Source organism: Erinaceus europaeus, chromosome 11 (genome assembly GCF_950295315.1).
Source record: "Erinaceus europaeus chromosome 11, mEriEur2.1, whole genome shotgun sequence".
NCBI lineage: Eukaryota > Metazoa > Chordata > Mammalia > Eulipotyphla > Erinaceidae > Erinaceus > Erinaceus europaeus.
Window position 1 is genome coordinate 61586081 of NC_080172.1, and position 25058 is coordinate 61611138.

Below are 25058 nucleotides of genomic sequence, written 5' to 3' on the forward strand. Positions count from 1 at the left end.
CGCTGCACTACAGCCCGACTCCCACACACTTAGCTTCTATGCAAACCCTGTGTTTGATCCTCAGTACCATTAGTCCAATAAATAAGTGCTTGTGTTGTAGATACTAAAACTAGGGTAGTGGAGAAATCAGAAAAGTTTTCAGCCTTGAGTTTATTTTTTTAATGAACATTACAGGTAAAGATGAATTACATTTTGCATATTGTTTATTTAAAGAGCAGTGCAGATTATTAGCATTAAATATATTAGAGACATAAAAGTATCACTCAAGGTGATACTGGTTCACCTAAGAAAGATGAAAGTAGAGGGGGCTGGGCGATAGCGCAGCAGGTTAAGCACATGTGGCACAAAGTACAAGGATAGGCATAAAGATCCCGGTTCAAGCCCTCCCCCTCACCTCCCCACTTGCAGGGAGGTTGCTTCACAAGTGGTGAAGTCGTTCTGCAAGTGCTTATCTTTCTCTCCCCCTCTGTCTTCCCCTCCTCTCAGTTTCTCTTCTGTCCTATCCAGCAATGACAGTAATAACGATAATAGTAACAACAACGATAAACAACAAGAAATTGAGAGGGGAGGGGAAGATAGGGAAAGAGAGAGAGAGACAGACACCTGCCGCCCTGCTTTACTACTTACAAAGCTTTCCCCCTGTAGGTGGGGACCAGGGACTTGTACCTGGGTCCTTGCTCACTATAATGTGCATGCTTAACCAGGTGCACCACCACCTGGCCCCTCCAATACTAATTTATTGAGGAAACATTGACTTACAGGATTTCTATTATCACAAATGCTTTTGTTTTGTAGTGAATGGCATTACTGAGGAAGCTGATCCTACCATCTACTCTGGTAAAGTCATTCGCCCTTTGAGGAGTGTTGATCCAACACAGACTGAGTATCAAGGAATGATTGAAATCGTGGAGGAAGGTAATAAATAGCATCCCGTTTGTACTTGAAACTTGCTTTCCCTTCAGATTATTGTACTGTTTTTCAGATTCCTTAAAAAGCAAATTAAGAGGGAGTCGGGTGGTAGTGCAGCAAGTTAAGCACACGTGATGCAAAAGCACAAGGTCTGGCATAAGGATCCCAGTTCCAGCCCTTGGCTCCCGCTCCCCACCTGCAGGGTAGTTGCTTCACAAGTGGTGAAGCAGGTCTGCAGGTGTCTGTTATTCTCTCTCGCTCTCTGTCTTCCCTTCCTCTCTCCATTTCTCTCTGTCCTATCCAACAACATCAATAACAACAATAAATCAACAAGGACAACAAAAGGGAATAAATAATTATTTAAAAAAAAAGTAAATTAGGAAAATGTCATACAAGTGGGTGGGGGAGGAAATAGCATAATGGTTATATAAAAAGACTCATGCCTGAGGCTTCAGTGTCTCAGGTTCAATCCCCCACACCACCATAAACCAGAGCTGAGCAGTGCTCTGGTTTAAAGAAAAAAAAGTTTTAATGTCATATATACAAACACCTGTTCAGTTTTTGTTTCTTTTAATTGATGTGACAGAAGACCTGTGCATCACTCTGGCACATGTGATGCCAGGTATCAAACCCGAGACCTATTTTATTTGATAGTCCCAGTGGTCTAGCTATTGGGCTATCTCCCTAGCCACTTGCTTGGTTTTTGTTCATATGTCCCTTGGAAATGAAATTGACATGGATTTATATCATGAACAAATGATTGCTATTTGAACATCTGACTGACATCTATTGAAATATTGGAAACTCTCACACTAAATGTCAAGCGTGATACTATTGACTGGGTTTAATACATCTTTATAGTTTTATTCACTATATTGCTAACACTTGATTTTAGTACCCACTCAGTTTTATAGTTTTGCTTCCTGTAAAAGTTCACTAATACCTATTCCTTAATATGTATAGTTTTTATAGGATTTCAGGCCAAAACTTGCCCCTTTTTTGTTCCAGAATTATCCCTAGGGCTTGGTGCTTGCATTGCAAATCCACTGCTCCTGTTGGCCATTTTCCACCCCGTTTTATTGGATAGGACAGAAAGTGGGGCAGGGTAGAGAGGGAGAAAGAGACACCAGTAGACCTGCTTCACTTGAAGTGTACCCCTGCACGTGGGGAACCGAAGGCCCCAACCGGAACTCTTGAGTGGGTCATTGTGCATAGTAGCATGTGCACGTAACCTGGTGCCCCACTGCTCAGCCCCCAAAACTTGTCTTTTTCTTATTAACTCCCTTAAGTTCTGGAACCACCCTTTCTCAGCAAGTACCACCACAGAGATCAACTTTATGGATGGCGTAAGTTTGCACTAGAAATGATAGAAGGGCTCAAAACTACTGTAAAGAGAGATAGGATTGATAAATTTGAAAATTTCAGCTGGGGTTGGGTGGGTGGTAGCACACTGGTTTAAGAACACATAGTACAAAGCACAAGGGTCCCAGTTCGAGCCTCTGGCTCCCCACCTGCAGGTGGGTTGATTCAAAAGTGGTGAAGCGCAAGTCTCCAGGTCTCTAATCTTTCTTTCCCCTTCTGTCTTCCCCTCATCTCTCTATTTCTCTCCTGTCCCAACAATAACAATAAGAAAGGGTAAAGATGGCTACTGGGAGCAGTGGGTTTGTGGTGCAGGCACCGAGCTTCACCAATATCCCTCTAGGCAAAATAAAGAGAAAATTTCAACTAAAGACAATAACTTGTCTAAAAAAAATAAAATTGCTCATCTTGGAGTCACAGAGGCCACAAGTGGGGTAGAGGGGGCCAAGTGGTAGTGCAGTGGGTTAAACACACATGGCGTAAAGTGTAAGGACTGACTGAAGGATCCTGGTTCCAGTCCCCCAGCTCCCCACCTGCAGGGGGTCCCTTCACAAGCGGTGAAGCAGGAATGCAAGTGTCTTTTTTTCCCCCCGTCTTCCCCTCTTTTTTTGATTTTTCTCTGTCCTATCTAGCAACAAAAATGGGGTGAATGGCCTCTAGGAGCAGTGGATTCGTAGTGCAGGCACTGAGTCCCAGCAATAACCTTGGAGGCAAAAAAAGGGGAGGGGGTAGAACAGGTCACTTGAGAGATGAAGACTAGGCCAGAACATAGCTGACTTTGAAGGATTAATTCCTTTGAATTCCACCACTTCCTTAGAATTCTTGGCACTTGGGGAAACATTGACACTATTGTGTCTTTGTTATTCTATCTGAAATAAAAGAATAACAGTTGGTCTAGGCATTGAGCAAGTTGTTGGCTCTGGAAAAAGGTATCAACTTTGATAAGTCCCTTTGTTGCATGTAGTCCATAGGAACTTTACTAAAAACCACTACTCAAGTCTTTTAAACAAATTTCATGGTGACACCAGCCACCTAAATGAAAGTCCACAGGGGTTTGGCTAATAATTTCTAACTACCCAGGCCTTGCCTTTTCTTAAGTAGCATGAGGATTTTACTTCCTTTGTATTCCTAACCCCCAATCTGCTTATTCCTCCACCCACACCTTCTCACCAGGGTATGAATCCAGGGGATCTGTCATGGCACAGTAGTTCACCTGTGCAACCACTCTGGGTTCATTTCTTTCCCCTTCCACCCATTCTTTTAGAAATGGTATCCCGGGAGTCGGGTGGTAGCCGGGTGGTAGTGCAGCGGGTTAAGTGCATGTGGCACAAAGTGCAAGGACCAGCGTAACGATTCCAGTTCGAGCCCCTGGCTCCTCACCTGCAGAGGAGTCACTTTACAGGCGGTGAAGCAGGTCTGCAGGTGTCTTATCTTTCTCTCCCCTTCTGTCTTTCCCTCCTCTCTCCATTTCTCTCTGTCCTATCCAGCAATGACAACATCAATAATATCTACAGCAATAAAAAAAGCCAACAAAAGAGAATAAATAAAATAAATATTAAAGAAATGGAAAGATACCATAGCATCAACCCACAGTCTATGGAAAACTGCCTTTGCGTGCTTCCCCCACAGGGAAAAAAATTAGAGACATAACATTTAGTGCATATACTCATTAGGCCCATCAGCAGGACTGTTGTGAAATAGTATCTTAGCCTTTATACCCATTTCCCCTTACAGGAGATATGAAAGGTGAAGTCTATCCATTTGGCATAGTTGGTATGGCCAACAAAGGGGATTGCCTGCAGAAAGGGGAGAGTGTCAAGTTTCAGTTATGTGTCCTGGGCCAAAATGCACAGACTATGGCTTACAATATCACACCCCTGCGTAGGGCCACAGTAGAGTGTGTGAAAGATCAGGTAAGTAGTAGTATCTCTGGGTCTTAATTTGATCCTTTTGTAAAATAGTAGCCAATATCTTGGGTTTTTTTTTTTTCCCACAGCCATGGGGGGTGGGGAGGGACAGTTTTTTTTTTAACTTTACCTGCTTTTCAATTATATTTGGTTATCTAAAAATTAAGGAAAATATGTATAAAAGAAAGTAAGGGGGGTTGGGTAGTGGCGTACCTGGTTGAGCACACATTACAATGCACAGGGACCCAGATTTGGACACACCCCCATTCCCACCTGCAGGGGCTAAGCTTTGCAAGTGGTGAAGCAGTGCTATGGGTGTGTCTCTGTTTCCCTATCACTCCCTTCCCTCTCATTTTCTAGCTGTCTCTATCCTATAAATAAAGATTAAAACATTAAAAAAGAAAAAAAAGGAAGACAATAGCAAACATTGCATAAGGAAAATAAGTTTGGAGTGAGATTTACAAAATAGAGATTTTTACACTTTACACCAGAGCTTATTTTGCAGATAAGAGAAAGTGATGAAAATATGTAGAAGGTTAAGGTCAAATAAGCTTAAGTAATCAATTCCTGGTGCTAAAATATCTGGGAAATTACTGAATTTTCATAGATTACTAAACAGCAGTATTACAGTGAATTTAATGGTATGACTTACTGCGGTGCTATAATTCAACCTAATGCTGGGAGAAATGAAAATATCAATAGTATATAAGCAACCTAATTTTGCTTTTACTTTAAAAATTCATTTTTTTTAAATATGAAGGTATTAGATTCTCAGGCAGAGAGATGGGACACACTGCATGTTTTTTTTTTACCTTTTTTTTTAAAGAATTTATTTATGGAGGAGAGAGAGTAAGAAACATATCTCTCTGGTATGTGTGTGCTGCCGGGGAAGCAGTGTTTATTATGCCAGCAGAACCAGCCAGTCAAAAAACTGGACCCTGAGCATAACTTTCCTATAGTAACTCATAGCAACAAACTTAGCACACAACTTTTTCTTTTGTGTATATATAGAGAGTACAGCTTGTTTGAGTAATTAGCAGTCTTGGGCAGAAGTAGATTTTTTTATTATTAGGGGATTAATGGTTTACAGTGGACAGTAAAATAAAATAGTTTGGATAATCGGGCGCAGCAGGTTAAGTGCACATGGTGCAAAGTGCAAGGAACGTAGTAGTAAGGATCTGGGTTCAAGCCCCGGCTCCCCACCTGCAGGGAGTTGCTTCACAGGTGGTGAAGCAGGTCTGCAGGTGTCTTCTCTCCCCCCTCTGTCTTCCCCTCCTCTCTCCACTTCTCTGGATGACATCAGTAACAACAAAAATAAAAAACAAGGGCAACAAAAGGGAAAATAAATATAAAAATACAATAGTTTGTACATGTGACATTTCCCAGTTTTCTACATAATACAGCCCCCATTAGGTCTTCCTCTGCCATCATGTTTCAGGACTTAAAACACACACACACACACACACACACACACACACACACACACACACACACACACACACACACACACACACACACACACACACACACACACCCCAGTCTTTTACTTTGGTACAGTACACCAACTATAGTTCCATGTGCTGCTTAGTGTAGATGTAGCAGATTCTAAGACTACCAACCAAAGCCACTTTAATTACAGCTGTGGAAAGCCCTATTTATGCTGAGAGGTGGGGGGAAGATGGCCACCAACTGCATTTTTCTGTAAGAAATCAGCCCTTGCTTTCTTCAGTAAAAGCAACCTGTTATTTCAGTCAGCCAATGATGAATGGCAGGGATTTCAGAATTATTTTTTTTCCCATTCTGACAAGTTTTGCAGCCTCATCTGCTATGTTACAACACAGTTTTAACTAGAATGTCAGCATAAATACCTTGTTTTATAAATCTGAGTTAAGGTCAAGTACTAGTCTTCATTGTAGGATGTGCCCATTTAACTACTTTTTCTCCCCCCTACAGTTTGGCTTCATTAACTATGAAGTAGGAGATAGCAAGAAGCTCTTTTTTCATGTAAAAGAAGTTCAGGATGGCATTGAGCTACAGGCAGGAGATGAGGTGGAGTTCTCCGTGATTCTTAATCAGCGCACTGGCAAGTGCAGCGCCTGTAATGTTTGGCGAGTCTGGTGAGTTCTTGTTAGATCGATTAGTCTCTCAAGCTAAATCTATTTTTTATAGTGAAATAGTATTTAGCAAGACTTGAGCTTCCTATCCCTTACAGTAAGTTTTCCAAAATCTGACTTCTTATTTTGACTTTACAATGACTTAAAAAGTGATGTAAATCCAATCTGAAACCATAACAAAGCAAATTTGGGGAAGTAATTTTCCATTTGATTGAGATCAGTTTTGACCTGATTGCTTTATTATTATTATTATTATTATCTTTATTTATTGGCTAGAGATTGTCAGAAATGGATAGGGGAGAAAGAGACACCTGCAATCCTGCTTCACTACTCATGAAGCTTTCCCCTTGCAGATGGGGACCGGGGGCTTGAACCAGGGTCCTTGAGCACTGTAACGTGTGTTCAATCAGGTGCGCCACCACCTGGCCCCAATTGAGATCTTTTTTTTTTTTTTTTTTTTTTTTTTTTTTTTTTTTTTGCCACTTTCTGGTTATTTCTTGTTGCTCCCTATGCCTCTCTTAAATCTGTCTTCACATCTAAATTTGTCTTTTTGTGAAACACTAAAGCATTTAACTGGATACTTACTATAAAGATTGTGTAGTCCTCAATCTTAAGGGACTCTGTTCATGCTTTTCTCTCAAGTCATTTTTAGATCTTTACACTGCTTTAAATTAGCATTTTATAGCTTAGAAGTTTGGTAGAGGGAGTCGGGCTGTAGCACAGAGGGTTAAGCGCAGGTGGCGCAAAGCACAAGGACCGGCATAAGGATCCTGGTTCGAACCCCGGCTCCCCACCTGCAGGAGAGTCGCTTCACAGGCGGTGAAGCAGGTCTGCAGGTGTCTCTCTTTCTCTCCTCCTCTCTGTCTTCCCCTCCTCTCTCCATTTCTCTCTGTCCTATCCAACAACGACAACAACAATAATAACTACAACAATAAAAAACAACAAGGGCAACAAAAGAGAATAAATAAATAAAATAAATATTAAAAAAAAATTAAAAAAAAAAAAAGAAGTTTGGTAGAATATGTGTACATGGTTTTTCAGTGGTTTTTTTTTTTTGTTTGTTTGGTGTGTGTGTGTGTATTTTGTTGTTGTACCTGAGTTGAATACATAGCAAAGAAACACTATCCAAGTGAGCTATTTGCCTGCCCTGTATTCTTAATGTCAATAACATTGTTCCATGTGAGACATTGGATGTCTCTGGGAACATTTCTTTATAATTCATATCTGCTACTTTGTAGAAGTAGTAATTGGTTACATACTATTCTGGACTGTTTATGCTGCACACAACAGTAAACCTTGTGTAAGGAAAATGAAAAATTAAAACTTGTCTATCTTGTCTTGCTAACTGGCTCGATGAGATAAGAGGCCCCTTCATTAACAGTCATTTTGAGTATTTAGATAGAAGACAAAATCTTCTAAGTACTCATCGCGTACACACACACCCCCAAGTGTTATCTTTCTCACAACTTATCTTTCTCACAACTTGATACGTTACAGCGAGGGCCCCAAGGCTGTTGCAGCTCCACGACCTGATAGGTTGGTCAATCGTTTGAAGAACATTACCCTGGATGATGCCAGTGCTCCTCGCCTAATGGTTCTTCGTCAGCCAAGGGGACCAGATAACTCAATGGTATGGGGAACATATATGGTTTGGAAGGACTGAGTCCAGAATAGCTCAGCTCAATTGAGCCTTATATTTTTCTATATAGTGGTTCCTATATAGTAGCACATTCCTTGGTTTTGTTTCTTTAAACAGTGTAGCTGATGGATGAGAAGGGCTTACTCTAGGAAAGAACTGGTAGTTACAAGTCATGGCATTTTGGGATGTTGGATATACCAATTGTAAGACCTGTATCATTAACTGCAGTTTTTTTCCCCCACAGGGTTTTGGTGCAGAAAGAAAGATCCGTCAAGCTGGTGTCATTGACTAACCACGTCCACAAAGCACATCATTAATCCACTATGATCAAGTTGGGGGGATTCTGGTGAAGGGTTCTGAATATCTCCCTCTCATCCCTCCCCAAATCTGGAAAACTTATTCTATTGAACTATTACACCAGTTTTAACACCTTCCTCGTGTTATGTTTTAAAAAAATAAATAAATTTAAGAAAACCATTTTAAAATTATGCACAGTTGCAGCCTGGAGAACTTAAGGTGGCGCCTTATAGTATCAATTTTAGGAGCTTTATTTGGTGCATTTAACGCAACTGATAATTGCAAGATCCACTTCGCCTGTATAAGTGAGAAATACAGACTGTTAACTTGTTGGCCCTATGAAATTCTGCACTTGATATTTAGTTATATACTCTACTCATTACTTTTGGCAAGGTGTTTTGCTAAACTCAGTTGCATTCTTCTCCTTTCCTGTTTATTATGCTTTAATTCTGAGGACCATATGAGAGTAGAATATATTACCTTTTAAAAATTATAAAAATTTATATAGGCAAACCATTTCCTTAAGTTAATGGCCAAATGTTAAAAGTTATTTTTCATATCATTTATAATCTTGTCACAATCCACTTAACGAAGTTTGGTTAGGTTTCAGTGAAAATTATCTTCCAGAGTAGTTTTTTTTTTTTTTTCTCCCTAGGATGGGGATGGGGGTAACTTTACTACAATTAGTATATATGGTGCAGAATTTCATACAAATGAAGTGTGCCAGCAGTGTGATAATTTAAAGCATATTTAAACAAAGGACGAATGCACAAACTTGCTGCTTAAATCACTGCAGCTTCTAGGACCCAGTTTCTTTTACTGATTTCAAAACAAAAATAAAAAGTTGTGCCTGAAATGAATCTTGTTTTTTTTTTAAATATATATACATATATATGTATATATATATACACATATATACACATATATATACATATATATATATATATATATAGTAGCCACCTGGTTCCTGTGTCGGGTAAAAAACAGGCACTTGACCCTTGGTGTAGCTTCTGTTATATTACAGGAATTGATTGATCTGATTTCTGGCCCTCATCTTGAATTGACCACATAATAGGGTCCCTGGTCAGTGGACTGAAGGCTTTGTCCGAAGTGACAAGGGTCAGCTCAGGGGATGTGGGGGAAGGCACTTTTATCTTCCCTGTTGTCATTTGAGGTTTTGATCTTCTCTGGGTAAAGAGGCCGTTTATTCTTTGTAAACATACAACATCTTTGCTTTCTCCAGTTTTCTGTTAATGGCGAAAGAATGGAAGCGAATAAAGTTTTACTGATTTTTGAGACACAAGCACCTAGCACTTTTAATTATTGCAACGTCCTGTGTGGGAGGGGTTGATCTGGGTGCGGCTTTCCACGTGACTGGGTCTGGATGAGCCCACGTGGCCAGGGCGGGGACTGGCGCCTGAGGCGCAGAGTGATTACGTAGCGGGCGGGGCCGGAAGTGCCGCTCCCTGGTGGGGGCTGTTCATGGCGGTTCTAGGGTCCCGAGCATTTTTCCTGATTTTCGACCTAAATCCAGTTAAAGTGGAGATACCAAAGTTTGAGGTAAGTCTTTGGCAAGATTAGCATTCGTATTTTGGACATGGTGTCGTCTCTTTGTTTCCACTAATCGAGTGGAACCCGAAAGCTGTAGACAAAGGTTCTGGGCGGGGGTTCCTTTGAAAGGGGAGGTGGGTGGATTTCGAGACTGGCGGGACAGTGGAAACGCCGCCGGTCCGCCGCCGCCCCCCCCCCCCCAACTGAGAAGACTTAAAATGAAAAGGGAGATATTTACCTTAGACTTGAGGGCGGGGTCCAAGCTTTTGAAAAATAGTGAAAAAAAGACTGAATTCTGAGGTCTCGGAAGCCTGCAGCTATTTCCTGCATCGCTGAATCTGAGAATTAAGCGGAGGTTTTCGTTTATGGAACTGGCACATTTCAAACTAGTTTTCTTTATTATTGACTAGAAAGCTTTGAAATAGTGCAGATGGGGCTCACCAATTAACCCTAATTGCTTTCTCACAGGTTCTTGCTGGTGTGAAATGACTGAGTACAAACTGGTGGTGGTTGGAGCAGGTGGTGTTGGGAAAAGCGCACTTACAATCCAACTAATCCAGAACCACTTTGTAGATGAATATGATCCCACCATAGAGGTGAGGCCTGGTGGTAATCCGCTGACTCCTACCTCTTCACTTTTTGCCCACTCCATTGGACTGTTTAGCTAAATAAATAGGGGAGTAGGTAAAGTTATTTTGGTATTGTGTTAAGTAATAAGTAAAACTGCTTGTTCATTTTTATTAGCTGGGACGAAATTTTTTTAGAAGTTTACAATTTTCTTTAAGAAGTTTACAAGTCTTAACTCCTTGAAACGCACTATTGGACTTACTTTATAAAAATTTATTCCCTTTTGCTGCCCTTGTTTTATTGTAGTTATTGATGTCGTTGTTGGATAGGACAGAGAGAAATGGAGAGAGGAAGGGAAGATAGAGGGAGAGAAAGATAACACCGCTTGTGAAGCTACTCCTCTGCAGGTGGGGGAGCCAGGGCCTCGAACCGGGATTCTTTTGATGGCCTTTGCACTTTGCACCTTGTGCGCTTAACCCGCTGCGCTACACCCGACTCTCTTAGTTACTTTACATGACAGTTCTATTAAAATAGGCCAGGTTATAGGTAGAAATAATTAGAATAATAGGATGAAGATAAAGGATTCAGAGCTGGCTGTTCTGCAGTTTTCATTTCTCAGCTAGTTGAAAATTTGAATCCCTATGCCTACAATTTTAGCCCCTGTTTTCAGTTTACTTAGTTATATTAGACAGATCACTTAGTCTTTGGGCTCATTAACAAACTTCTGCCTGCCACACAAAATTGTCATGTTAATTTTTTGCAAATGAGTATTTTCATTTTCATGTAGATTGGCTTCAACAGGTGGCATCTAAGGACCTTTAAAATTTTTGTAATTTTTTCAAAATGTCTAATACTAGAGATAATAGTTTTTCAATCTACACTCGGTCTCTCCAACCCCAACCCTGCCATAGAAACCCCCCCCCCCCCCCCCCCCCCCCGCACCTCTCAGCTCTGGCTTGTGGTGGGGATTGATTGAATCTGGGACTTCAGAGCCTCAGGCATGAGTCTCTGCATAGCCAACATGCTGTCTACCCCACCCGCCATCGATTCTTTAATGCTCCTTAAGCTATTATTAAAAGTTGATTGTTAATCCTTTTTTTTTTTTGGGAAAAATCTGTTCGGCATAGCACTGTTGGTATTAAAAGTTAGAGACTTTAATATCTTTCAGTTATGTTTATTAAGGTGTAATTTTACATACAGCAAAACTTTTTAGGCCTATAATGCAACTACTTTTTAAATACTTGAGCTTAACAGAAAAAAAAAAAAAAACCTTAAGGGACTGGGGAGATTGCATAATAGTTGTGCTCTGAAGTCACTGGCTCAATCCCCCATACCACCATAAGCCAAAATTGTACACTTTTCTGATAAAGTGAAAGTTTAAAAAAGCTTAAATACCTATAACACAGATAAAAATACAGACTGTTTCCAGTGTCCCAGGGAGTTTCCCTATGTCTTTTTCCAGCTAAGCCCCGTACCCCACCACTTCTGACTTGTCATAAATTTGCTTAAAATCTGTTTTTATGATTTTGTTTGTTCCTGAGACCACTCATACACAGAATCATATTTGATGTTTCAAGGAAGCTTTGATGACCTGAATTTCATATCAATTTGAAATAGCGTATTACAGTCCCACAGTGAAGTCAGTTATAGGATTAATCTGCTTAATTATAGAAAACTAGGTCAGGGGAGACGGGCGGTAGCGCAGTGGGTTAAGTGCACGTGATGCAAAGAGTTAATGGACCGGCGTAAGGATCCTGGTTTGGGCCCCCACCTGCAGGGGAGTCGCTTCACAGGCGATGAAGCAGGTCAGTAGGTGTCTTTCCTCCTGTCTTTCCCTCCTCTCTCCATTTCTCTCTGTCTTATCCAACAACGACATCAAGAACAACTACAGCAATAAAACAAGGGCAACAAAAGGGAATAAATAAATATTTTTAAAAAATAAAATTAGGTCAGGTTCTGTTTCTCTAGCTGGATCTCTGCTAAATGTGATAATTTTTTTTTGTTTTCTACCGAATTCTCAGAACACAAGTATCAAAATACCAGTAAAATGTTTGTTGCCTTAAGTTGGCTGTGGAAATAGCTCAGCTGGTCAAACATGGAACTCCATTGTCTGAGATTCCTGGTTTGATACTAGCAGTACATGTATGAAATAGTGCGTAAGCTCTCCTTCCTCCAACCCCCCCCCTCATATGAAGCTCTGCCTCATCTGAAATAAAACTTATAAAAATAATCTAAAAATTGCCTTACATCAAAATTGAAGGTTTTTCTTTCTTTTTGAAAGTGAATTTTTTAAAGATTTAAAGAGGAAGAACCAAAATATCACTCTGATACATACAGTATTGAGGATTGAACTCAGAACCTCATGCGTGAGGGTCCAATGTTATATCCACCACCTTAACTCCTAGGCCAGTTGAGGGTTATTTTTATATGGTATGTCTTTCTGAGAAATTGACTAGCATAACAAAATTTTATGTTTAGATTAAGTAAAAATTGGGAGTCAGGCGGTAGCACAGTGGGTTAAGTGCAAAGCACAAGGGCCAGCATAAGGATCCTGGTTCGAGGCCCAGCTTCCCACCTGCAGGGAATTGCTTTACAATTGGTGAAGCAGGTCTGCAGGTGTCTGTCTTTTTCTTACCCTCTCTGGTTTTTCCTCCTCTTCATTTCTCTCTGTCCTATCCAATGACGACATAACAATAATAACTACAACAATAAAATGGGCAACAAAAGGGAATAAAATTAATTAGCCTACAGGTTCATTTTAGGAATTTTATTCAAGAATATTTTTCTAAATTATGATCTTTCATAATGAGAAAAATATTGTGGTATAGCCACTGAAATAAGGAAGTATATGTTTAGTCACACAAAAGCACTGTATGTAGGACTACGTATAAGTGGTGGAAGTACGTAAAGGATTTTGAGTGTGCATTTAAACACGAAGAACAGCCCACTTTATTTCCTAGTTAAATAAACTGGAAAGCTAATCTAATCTCACTGTTAGAGAGCTGTCTTTTGAATTTCCATGTTATCTTTCCTTATATATGTATATTCAGTTTGTGACTAAGTATTTCTAAGAACAAGTCAAAGAGACAGAAATGGACTTGTTATAGATCTTATATAACTGGCAATAACGTTGCATTCTCGCATTTAATAAAAATGGATTCTCCTCTCCCACCCTGCTTCTGCTTGATTACCCTCCCCAGGATTCTTACCGTAAACAGGTGGTTATAGATGGTGAAACCTGTCTGTTGGACATACTGGATACAGCTGGACAAGAAGAATACAGTGCCATGAGAGACCAATACATGAGAACAGGCGAAGGGTTCCTTTGTGTATTTGCCATCAATAATAGCAAATCATTTGCAGATATTAACCTCTACAGGTACTATGGAAGTATTGTTTTTCTGAAAAGATAACTTTAAATATGTCCTGAAGTTTTGTGGGGAGATGAAGATACCATACTGAGGAGAGTACAGTCTTTTAATTATGAATAATGTTGGTTTGGGGTTGAACACTGAAAAACTGGAATGAAAACATATATTTAACATTGGAATTGATTTCATATAATGGTTTAGAATAGGTGATAATATGTAAATGAAGGTTTTTAATGGGAATAATTTAGAACTAGAAATAATGTTTTGGAAGAACAAATTTCTGAGAGGAAAATATGTCTGAGAAACATTCTTCTGTAAGAGAAGATGATAGGGAAAAATAAATGGAAGAAAAGAAAAAAAACATAAAGATGATCTTCCTCTATAGATAAGGTTTCAATTTGATTAGACCATAAAAAAAATTCTAGTACAGCATTCTTATTTTGCAGAGTCACATATAGAGTTCACTGTGAAAAACATGGTGCTTACCTGAGGTGAGGGTATAGAGGTGTTTAATTTGACTATGTAAATGGCACTACAACTTCATTTTGGTGCCAAAGTTCATTTTTTTGGATAACCCATTTAATAGAAGTAAATGCGCTTATATAATCCTAGGGCTGAAATTATATAGAGTACCACTGTGCCGTATGGTAGGCATAAACTGTATATGAAATAAATCTTAAGAAAAGAGTGTGGATCAACCTGCCAATGCCCATGTTCAGTGGGGAAGCAATTACAGAAGCCAGACCTTCAACCTTCTGCACCACATAATGACCCTGGGTCCATACTCCCAGAGGGATAAAGAATAGGGAAGCTATTGGGGAGGGCGATGGGATAAATAAAATTAAGAAAAAAGTGGGTGGGTGGGGAGAATACAGGTCCATGAAAAATGATGAATGACATAGTGGGGGTTGTATTGTTAAATGGGAATCTGGGGAATGTTATGCATGTAAAAAAAAAAAAAAGAAGAAGAAGTAGAAACGCAAAGCAGAAATTGACTGAGTTTGGAGTATGGCACCAAAGTAAGAAAGCAGAAGTATACTAGAGTTTGCAGTGAGTACCTCCCTAATACTTCCTCTCCACTTTTCCAAGCTTTGGGTCCATGATTGCTCAACAATTTGTTTGGCTTTGTATGTTAACTCTCTTTTCAGTCACCAGGTTCCAGGTGTCATCAGGATGCCGGCCAGGCTTCCCTGGATTGAAGACCCCACCAATGTGTCCTGGAGCTCTGCTTCCCCAGAGACCCACCCTACTAGGGAAAGAGAGAGGCAGACTGGGAGTATGGACCGACCAGTCAACGCCCATGTTCAGCGGGGAAGCAATTACAGAAGCCAGACCTTCTACCTTCTGCAACCCACAATGACCCTGGGTCCATGCTCCCAGAGGGATAGAGAATGGGAAAGCTATCGGGGGAGGAGGTGGGATATGGAGATTGGGTGGTGGGAATTGTGTGGAGTTGTACCCCTCCTACCCTATGGTTTTGTTAATTAATCCTTTCTTAAATTAAAAAAAAAAAAAAAAGAATAAAGCATTTCCATGGTTACATTAGCAAGTAAACTTTTCATTTATTCAAGAACTGCATGTTCTTGAAGCTTTATCACTGCTCCACCTCCCGGACCACCTATAATTCTTTTTTTTTAAAAAGTTCTTTTTTTTAAAATTTTATTTATTTATTCCTTTTGTTGCCCTTGTTGTTTTGTTGTAGTTATTATTGATGTCATTGTTGTTGGATAGGACAGAAAGAAATGGAGAGAGGAGGGGAAGACAGAGGGGGAGAGAAAGACAGACACCTGCAGACCTGCTTCACCGCCTATGAAGTGACTCTCCTGCAGGTGGGGAGCCGGGGGCTCGAACCGGGATCCTTCCGCTGGTCCTTGTGCTTAGCGCCACCTGCGCTTAACCCGCTGCACTACCACCCGACTCCCCCTATAATTCTTTTTTAAAGATGTATACTATGGTCTGGAGGTGGCTTGAGGTTCTGAGCTCAATCCCTGACAGCACATGTACCAGAGTGATGTCTGGTTCTTTCTCTACTATCTTTCTCATGAATAAATTCTCAAAATAAAAAATATGGACACTAGCCAAATGGAGAAGTAGCCTATTTAGAGGCAGTGAGCTCTTTTTTTTTTTTTTTAACCTCAGACTTATATAGATTGCAGTGTTGAGTTGCCAGTTAAATCCAAGGCCACGTGTGTCAAGATAAAGTAATTGTTCAGGTCCATGTGGTGGTGCAACTAGTTGAGCACACATGTTATTGTGTGCAAGGCACAGAGTTCAAGCTCCTGGTCCCCACCTTGGAGGGCAAAGCTTTGCAGGTGGTGAAAAACTACAGCAGGTGTCTCTCTATCATCCTCTCTCCTACTTCCCTCTCAGTTTCTGGCTGTCTCTATCCAATAAATAGATAATAAAAAGAACTTTTTTAAAAAAAAAAAAAAAAAAAACTTTATTTCTACAAAAAAAAAAGTGACCTGGCAGTTGACTTTCCTGCAGCTGCTGCATCTCTAGCCTTAAAATGAGAAATCTATTAAAGTGTACGTGTGTGGGGGGGGTGAAGTTCACTATTAGGAGCTAAAAATGACTAAATTTTGCTAGACTTAATTTCCTTTTAATTTTTATTTATAAAATGGAAATATTGATAAGACCATAGGATAAGAAGGGTACAATTCCACATAGTTCCCACTACCAGACTCCATATCCAATCCCCTCCCTTGAAAGCATTCCTATTCTTTATCCCTCTGGGAGTATGGGCCCAGGGTCATTATGGGGTGCAGAAGGTTGAAGGTCTGGCTTCTGTAATTAATTCCCCGCTGAACATGAGTGTTGGCAGGTCAATCCATACTCCCAGCCTGTCTTTCTTTTGCCCTAGTGGGACAGGCGTCTGAGGAGTCAGGACTCCAGGACACATTAGTGGGGTTGTCTGTCCAGGGAAGTCAGGTTGGCTTCATGGTAGCATCTAGAACATAGTGGCTGAAAAAGAGTGAAGGTGGGAGTGAGGCGGTAGCGCAGTGGGTTAAGCACAGGTGGCGTGAAGCAAGGACCGGCTTAAGGATCCCGGTTCGAGCCCCTGGCTCCCCACCTGCAGGGGAGTCACTTCACAAGCGGTGAAGAAGGTGTCTTATCTTTCTCTGCCCTCTCTGTCTTCCCCTTCTCTCTCCATTTCTCTCTGTCCTATCCAACAACAATGATGTCAATAACAACAATAATAATAACAATAAAACAAGAGCAACAAAAGGGAATAAAATAAAAACTTAAAAGAAAAAAAGAGTGAAGGTATAAAGCAGAGCAATTTGTTGGGCTAAACTTAATTTTTATCCTAGCTTTTTATTTTTTCCTAAAAGCTTGTTCTTGTGTTGATACTGTATTTCTTTTTTTAGGGAACAGATTAAGCGAGTAAAAGACTCAGATGATGTACCTATGGTGCTAGTAGGAAATAAGTGTGACTTGCCAACAAGAACAGTTGACACGAAACAAGCCCATGAACTGGCCAAGAGCTATGGGATTCCATTCATTGAAACCTCAGCTAAGACCAGACAGGTATAGTAACACTTGACACCTGGCAAGCATTTGTGTTTGATTGTCTCTTTATTAGAAGTCTGATCTACAGTCTTTGTTAGTGATTTTTAATAGTGTTCTATTAATATAGTCAGTTACCACATGGCAGCTGTTTTGTCAAGGGTGTACCACATAAAAACAGTGGCCACCAAATTTCTATGTCCTAGCAGTGTCATAGTGGTCAAAAAGTATTTCATGCTGACAGTAGCCTCTTAGACTTTAATGCTTAACTTTAATTTTGTTTATATTATATTTGGTCCCTAAGCGTAAGAAATCAGTACAACATGTCATAAAGGTTTGTGGCCTAGGAGCAACAGGCTATATACCATATAGACCAAGTATGTAGTAGGCCTACTATCAGTTTAAGCACACTGCATGCTTGTACAGTGACAAAGCTGCCCAACAACACATTTCTTATGACATACAGCCATAGTTAAACAATACATGGCTATTTATTTAATCTTGAATTTTAACCTAAATGAATATACTAATATTCTGACAGAATTTTTCACTTTTTTTTTTTTTTGCTAGTAGCATTTTAACATGGGAAAGCACTTGTAAAATGCTTTTGTGGTTTTTTTTTTATTATATTTATTTATTACTGCATGGAGACAGACACCTCAGCCCTGCTTTACTACTCATGAAGCTTTCCTCCTGCAGGTGAGGACTGGGGGCTCAAACCCGAGTCCTTGAGCACTACAGTATGCGCACCCAACCAGGTGTGCCACCACCTGGCCCCACTTTAAAGTATTTTAACCCTTGATTATAATTACTTTGACCAAACACAAAAGTAAATTCCAAATGTATCAGGGACTTGGATGTTAGACCAGAAACTATCAAATACTTGGGAAAATATTGGCAGAAATCATATATATATATATATTTTTTTTTTTTCCCCTCCAGGCTTATTGCTGGGGCTCGGTGCCAGCAGTAAGGATCCACTGCTCCTGGAGGCTATTTTTCCCATTTCGTTGCCCTTGTTGTGGTTATTGTTGTTATAGGTGGTGTTGTTGGACAGGACAGAGAGAAATCAGAGAGAGGATGGGATGGGAAGACAGAGAGGAGGAGAGAAAGAGACCTGTAGACCTGCTTCACCTCTTGTAAAGCGACCCCCCTGCAGATAAGGAGCCCCGGGGCTCAAACCCAGATCCTTAAGCTCTTTGCACCATGTGCACTCATCTTGCTGCACTACTGCCCAGCCCCCCTCCATAAAATTTTAAAGGTATCTTCAATGATACCCAATTACAAAGACGACTAAAAATAAGCCAATGGGACTACATCAAATTAAAAAGCTTCTGCACAGCAAAAGAAGCCACCACCCAAACAAAGAGACCCCACACAGAATGAGAGATTTTATATATATATATATTCCCTTTTGTTGTCCTTATTTCCTGTTGTTGTTGTTGTTATTGATGTCATTGTTCTTGACACCATTGTGTCACACATGGGTGGCCAGGCAGTAGTGCACCAGTTAAGCGTGCATAGTAGGAAGCACAAGGACCAGCACAAGGATCCGGGTTGGAGCCCCCAGCTCCCCACATGCAGGGGTTCACTTTGCAAATGTTGAAGCAGGTCTGCAGGTGTCTGTCGTTCCCCCTTCTCTGTCTTCTCATCCCCTCTCAATTTCTCTCTGTCCTATCCAACAAAAAAAAAAATGGAAAAAATGGCTATCAGGAGCAGTGGATTTGTAGTGTACTGAGCCCCAGCAATAACCCTGGAGCAAAAAAAAAAAAACCAAACTATTGCATTTTACTGGTGAATATAAATCATTAATCCCCCAGTAAAGAAATAAAATAAAATAAATTTAGAAACATCAATCCTGGGAGTCGGGCTGTAGCGCAGCAGGTTAAGTGCAGGTGGCGCAAAGCACAAGGACCGGCATAAGGATCCTGGTTCGAACCCCAGCTCCCCACCTGCAGGGGAGTTGCTTCACAGGCGGTGAAGCAGGTCTGCAGGTGTCTATCTTTCTCTTCCCCTCATCTCTCCATTTCTTTCTGTCCTATCCAACAACGACAAAAACAATAATAACTACAACAATAAAACAACAAGGGCAACAAAAGGGAATAAATAAATAAAATAAATATTAAAAAAAAAAAAAGAAACATCAGTCCTTTGTCCATCAGCACCACTCTTCAGGGTTTGAACCTCATTTCCAAATCTCCACCCTCCCCTGCAGTGGACTTTTCAAATCTTGCTCTACCTGTGCCACATTACCTGCTTTCTTTTGCTTAAATGTTTTAGTAGAATACTACATTTAGTATCTTTTTATATGTATGTATTCTAATTATAACTCAACTGGGTGCACCACTGCATGGCCCTTAATTCAGTGTCTTCTTAAAATGCATGCATATAACTATATCTATATCTGTATTTTTTTTTTGTAGTCCAAGTCTTATTGTGCTTTTATATTTTTATTTTCTCTTTTACAGGAGCACTATTCAGCTCTAGCTTATGGTGGTGCAGGGGGATTGAACATGGGACTTTGGAATCTCAGGCATGAGTCTCTTTGCATAACCATTATGCTATCTACCCCTACCCTTTATTCTTAATTTTTGAACTTACTTTTATTAGCAGTTTAATAATTAGAGATTTAAATATACACAAAACTTAAATAAGAGGAATTAGAGCTTGGATTGCGTCTGTTAGGCTTTACTTATCCTTTTTTTTATTTTTGAGAGAGATACAGACAAAGAGAAACACTGAGAGGAACACCAGAGCACTGTTCAGCTCTGGCTTATGGTGGTGTGGGTAATTAAACCTGGGATTTTGGAGCATCAGGCGTGAGAGTCTTTTTTTGCCAGTCCTTGTGCTTTGTGCCACATGCACTTAACCCGCTGCGCTACTGCCCAGCCCCTTGTTAGTCTTTTTGCATAACCATTATGCTATCTCCCCTACCCTATCCTTTTCTTTTTAAGGAAGTTTATTATTCAACAAGGGCAACAAAAAGGGGGATAAATAAATAAATAAATAAATAAATAAATAAATAAAAGAAAGTTTACTATTTTACATCATTCTTGTCATGGGATAATTTATCCTTTTTTCTCAAAATTTTGTAGGGTGTTGAAGATGCCTTTTACACACTGGTAAGAGAGATACGTCAGTACAGAATGAAAAAACTCAACAGCAGTGATGATGGCACACAAGGCTGTATGGGTTTGCCCTGTGTGGTCATGTAACGAGGTAAGAATGTAGTTTCTTGACATAAATGTTATTTGTCAGTAAGCAGTTTAGAGGTGTGTCACTTTATTACTAGTGATTTATCATTAGTTTGCAGAATTCCAAGGTTTCATAGGTCGTTTCACACATATATGTATATGTGTGTATATACAGTTCAGTGCACCCACCATCTACCTCCTTGCAAGTTTCTACCTCCTACCAAGTTCCTACCTCTTCCCTTTCCTCTAATTACCACTATATATATATATACATGTATATATATATATATATATATATATATATATCCTTATAGGGATTTGAGGGATCATCACTTCAAAACGAGGTGATAATGACATGTGTACGTTCTTTTCTTATAGATACTTAGTTCTTCAAAAGAGAGCCACTGTCACGGTAAGACAAATTTGGAAAAAGAATATATTAGTCCTGTTCACTTCTTAACCTTGTTTTCCATGTGCTAGCCACTTACACAGATTCTCTTTTTATTTCAGCTGCACTGATACCCTGGTCCTGACTTTCCTGGAGGAGAAGTATTCTTGTAGCTAATATCTTCAGTTTCATAAAAGAAAATCTGGTTACTTCCACATCTCCGAGTAGATCAGTACAATATTCTTTGTTTGAGAAGTTCTCTGAATAACTACCTCCTCACTTGCTTGTCTGACCAGAGAAATGAACCTCTTGTTACACCCCAGTATTTGTCCATTCTAGTTTCTCCTCGACATAAACACCTGCCACCCCCAGAAAACCAAACCATACACATAAATTTTATAGAAAGTAATGTCTTGTATTCTTTATTAACAACTGCTAGTGATTACTGGAACTAAATTTGTTTTGGGAGACTTAAGTTACTATTTCACTGTTACTGTTTGGTTTGTTAGCTGGCATCTACTCTGTACTCAGAAATATGAAAGTGAATACTGGTTTTTGAGTCTTAGTCTTCTGGACTTTCATGTAGTCATAGCCACTTTTCACAATGAAGTGCCTTTTTCTTAAAAATGGTTTTTAGACTTCTTTGTAATAGTCCAATGGAATAGGTGTCTCAGAACCATTATACATGGAAATGAATGTTTGAAATATTTTTATGACCTGTCTTTGAGGGAATGATATGCCAGTGTGAAAGCAGATGCTTTTTTTTTTTTTTAATGCCTGCTGAAGTTGGTTTTCTAGATAACTGTTTTGGATCTCTCCCAGGAGGAAGATAATACTAGAAACAATTATTAGTAGTTTTACTTAATTCTAAACTAATCTCTTTTTAAAAAATCAGTTACCACTTACAATATGTATGTAGTGACCCCACCCCAATAATCTAATGCCCAGTGAATATTAATTTGCATGAAATTTGGGTCACATCAGAAAACTGTACATTTTCAGATGTTCCAAATTGTAATGGTTATGATTTCTTTACAGGCCTCGAGTATATAAACAGATACATTGTCACTGCTTGTGATACCTTAAATTATGTGTATAATTCTTCTTAACCTTTCACTCTGCCTTCCATCCCTCACCCTACAGTGATGGTGTTGCTAAAGGAGCAACATCATATAGTCTTAAAAACTTGAATAAGCCAATGACATCACAGAGAAGTGTTTTCTCATATTCTTTATTGAACCAGTACCTTGAGCTAGTAGTTTTGATGGATGCATGATATTAGTCCTGCAAGAACAAATCAGCACAAATTCTTTACCATGACGGGAAAAACATAGTATCCTGAAAAGGATGAGTTAGTAATGTTTATAAATAAAGTATTTAGTTATGTGGAAACTAAATTAAGCCAATATTTTTTCTCATGTTTTTGAGAGTGAGATTGCCTCATGAAAAAATTTTCTTTTCTTATGGTTCTATCATAGATTTAAAGCAGAATGTTAGTTTGTGCATACCAGCTAACAAAAACTCGCAAGTTTGTTCAGAACAAGTCGTCTTCAGTTAGAAATTACTGTTTTAGAATGGAAGGGAAAATGTGACTATTATGCGTTCTTATTTGCTGATAATATCCTGGTAGTGCACTTAGGAAAAATAGACTTGGATAACAAGTTCCAAGATGGAACTTTCCTTTCTGGTTCCCTAATATGTATATATACTTATTGATGTTCTCTTTCTTCTTCTTTCTTTTTTTTTTTTTGCCTCCAGGGTTATTACTGGGGCTTAGTCCCTGTACTATGATTCCACTGTTCATATAGCCATTTATTTGATTTTTTTTTTTTATAAGACAGAAATTAAGGGAGGGAAAGATAGAGAAAAAAAATAGACACCTGTAGACTGCTTCACTGCTTGTGAAGCGACCCACCTGTAGGTGGGGCACAGGGGGCTCAAACCAGGATCCTTGTGTTGGTTCTTACACTTCATATTATGTGCATTTAATCCAGTGCGCCACTGGCCAACCCCTTCCTTAATTTTTCTCTACTAAGCAAATTTTATAATCCCTTGAAATGGATTAAAAAATAGGGAGAATCATATAGCTGTGCCCAGAGTATAGTAAACAGACAGTTGTGCTCCTAGTGTCAACTGTAAACAAAAAAGGTCAACTGCTTTTTTCTGCTCCTTTTAGAAAATTATAATTTTCCTGAGGGTAAGACTTTGCACTTCAGTTGTCATCTTAGTGTTCTTTCTTTTCCTCCTACTGATATGACTTAACTGTGTGACCCTTTCTAAAGTCAAATGGGAGGAAAGATTCATATTGGGTTCTTGTGCCCATTAACCCTTCTATGATGTACCTAATTTTTTTTTTCAAATATATCCTAGGCACATTTATATCTAACTGGGACCAAAATTCACACTTGAAACTGTACTTTTAATAGCTTCTTAATAGTGATACTTAGGTATGAATTTTGGCAGAAGGGAGTTACCTGCTTACAGTTAAGTACCAAATAACTAGTTCTTACATTACAAAGTATGGCTTTTAATTATGTTTGTGGTTGCTGAAAACAGTTCTAGTTTACCTCAAAATCTGAAAGTCTTTCCCAAGTTAAGTGCCTAGCCAGCTGTCATAAGTTATATACTATATTACTTTGTTGTTCCTTAAATGTTAGCTTTCAGGGTGTGAAAATAAGATGTGTCTAAAAGCTACCATGCCTAATGTGTAAATTAATCTGTTGAGTGTTGTATTAGCCCTAGCAGCTTACTATAAAATGTTACTTGGTAATACAGTATCATAGTTATTTTTCACTTTACGAGCATAATTGGAGTCTATGTATTTTAGTAGGTACCATGTTTAGTCTTTCATCATCCTTTAAACTGCTGTGAATTTTTTGTCTTGACTTGAAAACAAGGATAAAGAAACACGTTAGAGATTTTTTTTCCATTCCAGAATTTAGAAATATAATCATATTTTGCAGTTATGAATTCTTAAAGCTGGCAGCTATGTCCAAGAATTTAAAAAAAGGTGCATTCTTGCTTCTTGTATAAGAAGTAAAGATAATTAGAGAAATTATTTAATTTGGTTGGTTTCTACAAGCAAGGAACTATAAGTGTACATTATTCATCTTTTCTGTTTCTTTAAACAGTCTTAAGTGCCACAGTTATTTTAAAGTATTTTCTACAAGAATTGTTTTAGAAATTATCGGCGATGTAGATATATTTCAAAATGTAAATGGTGGTTTGTTAAGAGCCTGAGTACTGACCTAGTTTGCATCTGTACAAGTTATGCTCTGGAGAGGACAGAGGATATTAAAAAAGTTGTCTGACATATTTCTGTGCTATCATATACAGATAAAAATATCAATTGTGCAATTCTGTTTTAACTGGAACTATTTGACTTCCTGGGCCCTAAGTGAAGTTTTAAGGTTGATATTTTAAGTTGATTATTTTATTGTAAATTAATCCATCCTGGATTTTTTTTTAATTTGGTAGACTTTTTGTTAATGTTTTAAAAAAATAAAAACTGGAAGTTCTTTGCTCTGTCATTCTTTTTTCTGTTGAAATGCCTTTACTAAGTAATTTCAAATGTAAATGTTAAATTTGGATAATGTTGGAAGATCTGAGTTACTTTATCTCAATTTAAAATACTTAAGATTTTACCCACTTTAAATTCTGAAGGTGATTCATAGCCATGATTCTTAACCATATGTCAGTCTCACACATTAATATAAAATGTTTAAAACTGCAAATAAGAGATACTTTTTTACCTGTTTTTACATTAATAGTTTATCAAGCCTTTAAGACATTTTTTAATTTAACTTAAATTTTCAAATTATAAAATAAAAAATATCAAGACCATAGGATAAGGGGTACAATTCCACACAGTCCCCACTACGAGAGTTCTGTATCCCTCCCCTCCCTTGGAAGCTTTCCTATTCTTTATCCCTCTGGGAGTATGGACCCAAGGTCATTATGGGGTGCAGAGGGTGGAATGTCTGCCTTCTATAATTGCTTCTCTGCTGAACATGGGTATTGGCAGGTCAGTCCATACTCTCAGCTTGTTTCTATCTTTCCTTAGTGGGGAAGGGCTCTGGTGAGATGGTTTCCAGGGTACACTGGTAAGTTCATCTGTCCAGGGAAGTCAGGTTGGTGTCATGGTAGCATCCGGAACTTGGTGGCTGAAAAAGCATTAAGATATGAAACAGAACAAATTGTTTAATAACCAGGAACTTAAAGGTAAGAATATAGCAGATAAGATTTGGGGGTC

General features: G+C 39.0%; 2 protein-coding genes across 6 annotated transcripts in view; both read left to right on the top strand.

Moving 5' to 3' along the window:
- Nucleotides 1-9528, top strand: part of CSDE1 (cold shock domain containing E1) — a 53488-nt gene extending 43960 nt beyond the window's left edge. For all 4 annotated transcript variants that reach the window (XM_016193637.2, XM_016193638.2, XM_016193639.2 and 1 more), the window contains 5 exons: nucleotides 796-915; nucleotides 4003-4181; nucleotides 6129-6292; nucleotides 7787-7919; nucleotides 8173-9528. In XM_016193637.2, coding sequence (XP_016049123.1) covers nucleotides 796-915; nucleotides 4003-4181; nucleotides 6129-6292; nucleotides 7787-7919; nucleotides 8173-8220 — 644 coding nt within the window. In that variant the 3' untranslated portion in view covers nucleotides 8221-9528. The remainder of the gene's footprint in view (nucleotides 1-795; nucleotides 916-4002; nucleotides 4182-6128; nucleotides 6293-7786; nucleotides 7920-8172) is intronic.
- Nucleotides 9529-9651: 123 nt separating this feature from the next.
- On the top strand, nucleotides 9652-24336 carry NRAS (NRAS proto-oncogene, GTPase). 2 transcript variants are annotated; one of them, XM_016193635.2, is made up of 7 exons: nucleotides 9652-9785; nucleotides 10245-10372; nucleotides 13544-13722; nucleotides 17086-17245; nucleotides 20320-20443; nucleotides 20797-20830; nucleotides 20929-24336. In XM_016193635.2, the coding sequence occupies exons 2-5, from the start codon at nucleotides 10262-10264 to the stop codon at nucleotides 20437-20439; spliced, it is 570 nt and encodes a 189-aa protein (XP_016049121.2). In that variant the 5' UTR covers nucleotides 9652-9785; nucleotides 10245-10261; the 3' UTR covers nucleotides 20440-20443; nucleotides 20797-20830; nucleotides 20929-24336. The 2 variants fall into 2 exon arrangements, with proteins under 2 accessions (XP_016049121.2, XP_007535652.2); XM_007535590.3 differs by lacking the exon at nucleotides 20797-20830.
- The last annotated feature ends 722 nt before the right edge of the window (nucleotides 24337-25058 follow it).

What these genes read in the sequence shown, in the direction of transcription:
- NRAS (XM_016193635.2), top strand. Translation starts at nt 10,262, where the DNA reads ATGACTGAGTACAAACTGGTGGTGGTTGGAGCAGGTGGTGTTGGGAAA. An exon ending in AATATGATCCCACCATAGAG is followed by an intron (nt 10,373 to 13,543) that starts GTGAGGCCTGGT and finishes TACCCTCCCCAG; the next exon opens with GATTCTTACCGTAAACAGGT. An exon ending in CCTCAGCTAAGACCAGACAG is followed by an intron (nt 17,246 to 20,319) that starts GTATAGTAACAC and finishes AAAATTTTGTAG; the next exon opens with GGTGTTGAAGATGCCTTTTA.